This window comes from Mus caroli, unplaced genomic scaffold (genome assembly GCF_978045245.1).
Source record: "Mus caroli unplaced genomic scaffold, Mus_caroli_1 scaffold_34, whole genome shotgun sequence".
Lineage (NCBI taxonomy): Eukaryota > Metazoa > Chordata > Mammalia > Rodentia > Muridae > Mus > Mus caroli.
Genome location: NW_028227289.1, coordinates 1994224 through 2002401, shown reverse-complemented (window position 1 = coordinate 2002401; position 8178 = coordinate 1994224). Strand labels below are relative to the sequence as shown.

Sequence of the window (8178 nt, the reverse complement as noted above, 5' to 3'; positions counted from 1 at the left end):
CAGCACTTGGGAGGCAGAGGCAGGTGGATTTCTGAGTCTGAGGTGAGCCTGGTCTACAGAGTGAGTTCTGGGACAGCCAGGGCTATACAGAGAAACTCTGTCTTGAAAAACAAACAAACAAAACCAAAACAAACAAACAAACAAAAACCAAAAAAACCTGTTTTGAATTCTAGATACATTCACTAAGTGAAATTAATGTTGATCTTAAAAATGACTTAGTTTTGAAGAATTTAAGAATACTTAAAAACTTCATATTTAATACTGTTTACATTTGTGTGTGTGGCAAATGTGTGAACTCATTGGAGTCAGTTCTCTCCTACTTGAATATGGGATCCAGTGACAAATCTTAATTAAGTTGGAAGGATTTCAAAGCAAGTGCTTTATCCACTAAGCCATCCCACCATACTTACTTCATATGTATTAACAAAAATTGTAAGTTTCTTTCTTATTTCTAGTCATCAAACATGAATCCTTGCAAATTGTCTAATAATTCATATATTTATGACTACTTTTCTGTAATGACATTATAATGCAATCAAGCTAGTTTACTACCAATAACTAAAAATTTTGTTTTGTAATTTATGTGATTTCATTTAGAATCTTCATCCATTCTTCACAAAAGATCTTTAAAAACATGTTGGAAGGAACAAATAATAAAATGAGAATGTAAGGCAAATACCTCAAAAAACAGGAGAAAATAGGGATGTCTTTGTTAAACTAAGCTTTTAAGTAAAAAGTAAGTTATAAAATATGAAATAAAGTCTTCATAGACCTTGTTAAGATTTACTACTAATAAATTTTAATGCGTATGTCTCCCAACACACACCAGATTGAACAAGCAGGAATACATGGAATTTCAAAATTATCTGTTTTAAAAGTTCCTAGGAATATTCAAACTCTTAAATAGAGATCATCATTGCAATGAACTTTTCCATTAAAGCAAAACTCTAAATGATAAGCATTTGTCAAATCTATGTTTCTGATAAAAAAATCTTAATTTACCTTTATTTTCTACCCTTAAAAAATATTTCTGACAGCAACTACTTGTCATTTCATAAGGTGTAACCAAATCAGACTAAAAGACACTGTTGGTCTTTAAAAATAAGCATACCTATTTTTTAAGCAAATACCTTCAAAAACTCTCAGCCATAAAAAATTTAAAAATTGTGATTTTTCTTGTTGAGTGAAATATTGAGATACCCACATATATGTGTTTGCAGACATAAATACATATATTCATTAACTTTGAAAAGGGACAAAGATTGGAACTATATAGTCTTCAAAACTCAAACATTGAAAAATTCTTTATACACTAAACAATTTTAGTAAGAGTTTATGTACAATGCTAAGTAGCTTTATTTACACATATAAAATTTAATTGTGGTATTTAAAATTATACAACTCCTTAGTATTTAATGGCAAGTGAATCTAGAAAAAAATAACAACATTCAATTCACAAATATTTTCCAGCAATATACATACATATATATACATATATATATGTATGTATGTGTGTGTATATACATTTATAAATAGTTTGAGTTTGTGTCAAGATTAAAAACAAAACAAAAACCATCACTTTGAAATTATTTATATGCAACCTATAATCTTTTTACCAGTCTGTTAATATTTTTATTTTGTAATCACATGAAATCAAGACTTCAAAACAATAGTGACAGAGCAGTATAAACCTTCTTCATATTATTTTGAGTTTAGAAAAAAAATTGGTAAAAGAAATTTTTTTTCAATTTGTTAGTTATCTTAAAAAGAAGTAGCCAAATAAAATACGATTTGATTCTGAAGAAAAAATTTGGGGTAACTTACAAGCATAAAGAAATCTATCAGCCAGGAAATGCAGATATAAAAAAAAGTTGTTTTCAAGGTATTTGGCATTTCTGGCAGATATATACAAATCATGTGACTATTAACTTTTAATTATGAAATACATCTGGGTCAACTTTGTAAATCTTGGAATAGAAGTAATGCTCTGTTTAGTCTCCTGATTCTCTACTCTTGAAAGGTTGCAGAAATTTAGTTTTGAGATAGCTATGAGAATAACAAGAAAATAAGTAGTATATTTCAAGAAGAACAATGGCCTCAGTATTTCAGGAGCAATATTAAGATGCAGAAGATAACGAAGGAGCCTACAAATAAAAAAAAAATATATTATTGTTTTGTTACATAAGCTCGTAAGTGTTCTGTAGCTCAGAGCCATAAATGAATACTAACAGTCTGTTTATGCTTGAGTTGAAAAGTAACAAAATCTTAATGGTCAGTCAAATGAGAATTCATACTGAATACAGTTTCCAAGATTCCAGTACCAAAATTTCCATCATTTTTTCTGTAGTTTACCACTTAATCAAAACTTTTGAAGTATTATTTAGTTAAATTTTAAAAATTCTGAATGTACAATGTGAAATTTAATAAACATTCTATCAGCTATTTACTGGCATGATTATATAGAAACATAATTTGTGTTTCTATTCTGTTATTAATTTTAAAAACTCCATGTTGTTCTTTAATTTCCTCAACCAAGATGTCTTTCAACAACAAAAATCTAAAAATAAATTTCCAATGTAGAAATAAAGCTCCTAAAATAATATCTACAGCTCAAATTGTATTTCTAGAGACACAACTCCTGGAACTACTTCCAGGTAAATGCTATCTCAAAAAATATTTTACTGAAATTAAAAACTGCAATTTTGCACATGGTATACAAACATACATGTAGGCAAAACACCCAAATATAATATAAAACTAAGCAAATCTAAAACAAAACAAAAACCAAAAACCCACAACCAAAGAAACTGAGCAAGTAATCAAATACTGAATGTTGACAAGAACATCACAGACTATTTCCATGAAAGTAATAGCATTAGGAAGTATTACATTTTAAATAAATACAATTAGATTAAAAGTATTACTTCCATTTGGATAATTACTACAGAAAAATGAATTAATTCTATCAACTAGGGTCAACAACATATATGTATAATATTATAAAAAGCAGGAGAAATTTTAAAAATTTAACTGTGATGCCATTCTGTGATATAAATATATAAATAAATATATTCTACTCCTTTATAACCCAGTTAAGTATATAGTGACATTTTAAATCACTTACTAATGTAAATTGGTCATAGACTTGAATCAGGTCCTCCATTTTGTACTGTTCTAGCACTACAAAATTTTCCAAATTTCCACTTGTTTTTTGTGCACAGTTCTGACAATGTACTATATATGTCTTTTGAGAATTGCTTTCATTAGTGACAAAAAGCAAATTAAAAACTTCCACCTATTTTAACACAAGAGAAAGGGACAAGATAGTTCTAATTTAAACATTTTGCTAGACAAAAATACAAAGAAAAAAATCATTAAATCCAATGAGATGTCAATGAATATTTAACACAGATCTAAAAACACCGGAAACTATCTTTTCCAATGAAAGATTCATTTTAGGATAATTAACTAGTTTTTTTAAATAAGAAAGCTTATGTTGACTTCACAAGTATTAGTTTACTTATATGTATCTTAAACATCTGTATACAAATACAACTTTTATTATTTTCCTTTTATTTTTCTAGTATGCGTCCTCATAACTTATTTCATTGTTTGTTTGTCTTCATATTGGCTAAAAATGCTTTATCAGAAAAAAGAAAAAGCCAGTACAATCAAACAATATACTTCAATGAATATAATTTTTAGTTTTTTAAAATTAGGAAACCTTATGTGAATTTTAAAGTGTTTAGCTCTCATCTGTATATATTAATGAAACAAATACAAACAGAAGTGTATTTTGAGCTTTGACATGACAAGAACATTTTAGAAATAGTGAAAACTTACAAAAGTTCAGATACCATAACAAACAGGATTATAAAGATTATGTGCTAGTACTAGGAATGATATAGATTCACTTTTCAGCTGAATAGAACAAGCTTTAATGTTTTAATCCCATCAAAAGCTGTTTTTTTGCAAGGCAAAAGCAGCACTCTACATAATTTATCAGTTTTTAAAATAATATATTTGATCACATTTTCCCTTTTCAGATGTTTCCAACTTCCCTAAACCATAAAATTGAATGTGTTTAGTAATCTTTGTTCCCATTTCAAAAAACAAACCAAACAAAAACAAAAACCCCACACAACTAAACAGAAAAGCAAAACTGAAACAAAAGCACTAATAAAATATAAACTCTGCCTTTAAGTTCTTACACAAAAGTAGAACTCCCACTTATTTTTATCTTACCATTTACAACCAATCATTTCATCTTTATGTTTCTATAATTTCCAATAAGCTATTAACAATATTCTAGTATAGAATTTTAAAAAATTGAGTCATGCACAACTTGTCATCGAGCTTTATCTGATCCAGTACCTTGTTGAATTTAGTTGTCATAAAGTTCATTTTTGAAAAATTTATATGTATCTGTATTTTCACATGCATGCTGGTTGAATCTCTCATCATCAGACTTCCACTATCAGGTGGAAAATGCCCTTTTATGCTTGAGGAGTCATTTTACTGTCCCCTTTATAGCAAATATGTCTGAAAGTAATTCCAACAACTTGCAAATTAATGATATTTTTATCTATACTTTCTCTGATTATCAAATACTTCAGTTATTTCAGTATCCTGGGTGTATTTTAGTTATATCTGATAATGTTGTTACTTAAAAATTTGAAGTCTACCTTGAGCCAGAGATGTATCTCACTAGTATGCCACTTGCCCATCCTATCACAACATGATCCTCTACCCTAGACAAGACACTATTTTCACTCACTGGTTACCCATACTCCTTTCTTCATCCTCTGAATATTCACAAAGCCTAAAATATTCTATAATAATCTACTTTGGCTGGTGAAATTGAACTCAACCCTGAAAGAAAGTTAGATGCTCCAAGACCTGTGTGACCATCTATGTGAATCAGAAAAACCACTTCTAAGTATTGAATAATTTATTTTGCCTAGTTTCATATTCAATATATATATGTATATATATATATATATATGTATATATATATATATATATATACTAGTGTCATAGTTGGTTGTTTGTAATTTGTTTTCTAATAAAATGGAAGCTTAAAAAAAAAAAGAAACAACAACAACAAAAAACCCAATGCTTTCCTTCTAGGGCTAAAAACCAAATCAAATCCTAATTATTATTCATGCTATGCATGTAAATGCTATCACTTGTGCCACATTTCTAGTCATGTGATGCTGTGACTAAAACCTTTCAACTCAGTGCAGGTGTGGAATTACTTATCTTTCTTCTTATTGGAACTAAAAGATTCTAAGATGCTCATCTTCTTTAAGAAGTACTGTAAGGGCTGGTGAGATGGCTCAGTGGGTAAGAGCACCCGACTGCTCTTCCGAAGGTCCAAAGTTCAAATCCCAGCAACCACATGGTGGCTCACAACCATCCGTAATGAGATCTGACTCCCTCTTCTGGAGTGTCTGAAGACAGCTACAGTGTACTTATATATAATAAAAATAAATGAATCTTTAAAAAAAAAAAAAAAAAAAGAAGTACTGTAAAGGGTTTCTATATGCTTGGTTTCTATATGCTTGGTTTCTATATGCTTGGTCCAGGGAGTGGGCATTATTACAAGGTGTGGTCTTTGTTGGAGGAGGTGTGTCATTTTGAGTATGGACTTTAATATCCTAGTCCTAACTGCCTGAAAGCCAGTATTCAGCCTTCAGATACTTATGGAGGTGTAGAACTCTTAGCTCCTCCTGCACCATGCCTGCCTACATACTGCCATGCTCCCACCTTGATGTTAATGGACTGAACCTCTGAACCTGTAAGCCAGCCGCAATTAAATGTTAAGAGTTGCCTTGGTCATGGTGTCTGTTCACAGCAGTAAAACTCTAAGACAAGGGTTTAGTAACTACCTGCCTAGACTTGCACTACAGTAAATCTATTCTGTCACCATCTGTACTTTTATTGTGTACTGATATCTTGAAATTCTGAGATAACTCTCATTTGGAAGGTAGTTAATACTTGTATGCCTATTTAGGAGATCATTCTTGGCCAAAATATAGTGTAATATTTCATTTTTAGATAAGAATTTAAAATAATTGTAATGTGTAACTTTTGTAAAAAGCATAACAAAAAGATATTGATAAATTTAAGCAGTAGCCTGACTGTGAATTATGTTCCCCAACAGGACTACCTTGTCTGGATTCATTATGAGAGAATGCACCTAACCCACAGAGACTTGAAATACCAGGGTAGAGGGATGGGGGTATTGGGGTTGGGAAGAACCACACACCCATCTTCTCTGAGGAGAAGGGGGTGGGGAGGACGGGTTGAAGGACTCTACCTGGGGGCAGGTGTGGGGGTGAGAGTGGTGGTGGAACAAATGGGAGGGGAACAGTGTTTGGAATTTAAGTAAATAAATAGATAAATAAGTAAGACTGTGCATTTATAAACAAGAGAAACTGACCCTGTTAAACTATTATATCCCGGGTAACCCATTAGATATAAGGTGCAGACAAGAAGTTTTAGGGTTCAAAACCACTGAACACTACATGAGATCAAATTTCAAAATTCAGATAAATCATTGAACTTATAACTCTTCAGAATCCAGACCAACTACTTGTAAGAAAGGATACTTACCTCACAGATGCTACAGTAAGGAGCTGGTTCATCATTTATCCTTCCATGCCACAAAACCTCTTTCCCTGCTGCAACAAGAGCTTCTCTCAAAGTCTGACAATGCTTTAGAATCTTGAGGAGACAATATCTATAATGGGTGAATTTTAAAGAGAAATTAAACACTGAATATTAAGAATCTAGCTTCCTCTGTCCCCTGCATCATATCCAACTTCTAGGTCTAGCTTAGCCAAACATCCTGGGTCCAGGCTCATCTGTGTAAGTCTGCATGATGCTACTAAACTTCTATTCTTTCAAATTCTCAATCCAATCCCTAGTCTCACATAAAGAGTCCAAGGACTGGGGAATTTTATCTATGCCATCTCTAACCCCAAGGCCTGACATAGGATAACATACATCCTTAGGGCCCAGTGGCTCTGCCCCATCTACCAGCATCTGAAAATAAAGTATAGGCAATTAACACATGTTTCAATAAGGAATTGAAATAATAACAGCTAATCAGACTAGCTGAAAGGATTACAAAAATATACCTGCGGCTTTCAGGCATTTACAAAAAAAAAAAAAAAAAAAAAAAAAAAAAAAAAAAAAAGGAGAAATGCTGGAAGTAAGAACACAGATTAATTCCAAAGTAATTACTTCCTTGATAGATGATTTAAAAAACCCTATGTTCTCTAATACAGAGACAAAAAAGTAAATGGACTTAACAGATACCTACAGGACATTTTACTCAAATACCAAAGAATATACATTCTTCTCAACAAGCCATGGAAACTTCTTCTCTAAAATAGAGCTTATTCTGAGACACTAAACAAACATTTAAAATAAAAAAAAAAAATTAAATACTTTCATGTAGACTATCTGACCATTACAAAAAAAAAGTTTCAGTAAGTACAAAAAGTTTATGGAGATTTAACTGTTACTCAAATGTGAGTGGGTCATATAAATATGGCACTAAATCTTTGGGACAGGGACTTTAAAAATGGCTCAGTAAAAGGACTGGCTGCTCTTCCAAAGGACCCAGGTTCAATTCCCAGTATATACATGGAAGCTTACAACCATTTGTAACTGTAATATCAGGAGAGGCTATGTATGGCCTTTTCGGGCCACCAAGAATACTTTTCACATATGGACAAAGATATACATGCAGGGCAAATCACCTATACACACAGAAATAAACAAAATAAAATAAAATAAAAAATAAAGATAAAACAACTGTGGGTGCTATGGAGATGAATCAACAAGTAAAAGCACTTAGAGCACCTTTGGTTCTATTCCCAGAACCAGCATGGTAGCTCAAATCATCTGTAATTCTAGTAGAAAAGAAACCTATACCCCTCTCTATTTTAACAGGCACCAGAATGGTAAAATACACATACAATAAAAATAAAATAATATGGCAGTGAGCAGCAGGTGGATGAGCACACACAGGGCAGGAGTGGGGCATGAGGGTGACTAGCGGAGACTCCTAGCTGTGGGGCTTATGGAAACTGAAATAGCTACCTTCTGTAGCCAGTCAGGACTTCCAATTAAGTAATAAGGACAACAACCTACCAAAACTTTTGA

General features: G+C 31.7%; 1 protein-coding gene across 5 annotated transcripts in view; it reads right to left on the bottom strand.

Moving 5' to 3' along the window:
• Window positions 1–784: 784 nt before the first annotated feature.
• The window catches only part of LOC146999834 (histone demethylase UTY), a 115614-nt gene continuing 108220 nt past the window's right edge, over window positions 785–8178 (bottom strand). For all 5 annotated transcript variants that reach the window (XM_085834407.1, XM_085834411.1, XM_085834410.1 and 2 more), the window contains 3 exons: window positions 6619–6745; window positions 3125–3295; window positions 785–2144 (listed from right to left, as the gene is read on the bottom strand). In XM_085834407.1, coding sequence (XP_085690533.1) covers window positions 2118–2144; window positions 3125–3295; window positions 6619–6745 — 325 coding nt within the window. In that variant the 3' untranslated portion in view covers window positions 785–2117. The remainder of the gene's footprint in view (window positions 2145–3124; window positions 3296–6618; window positions 6746–8178) is intronic.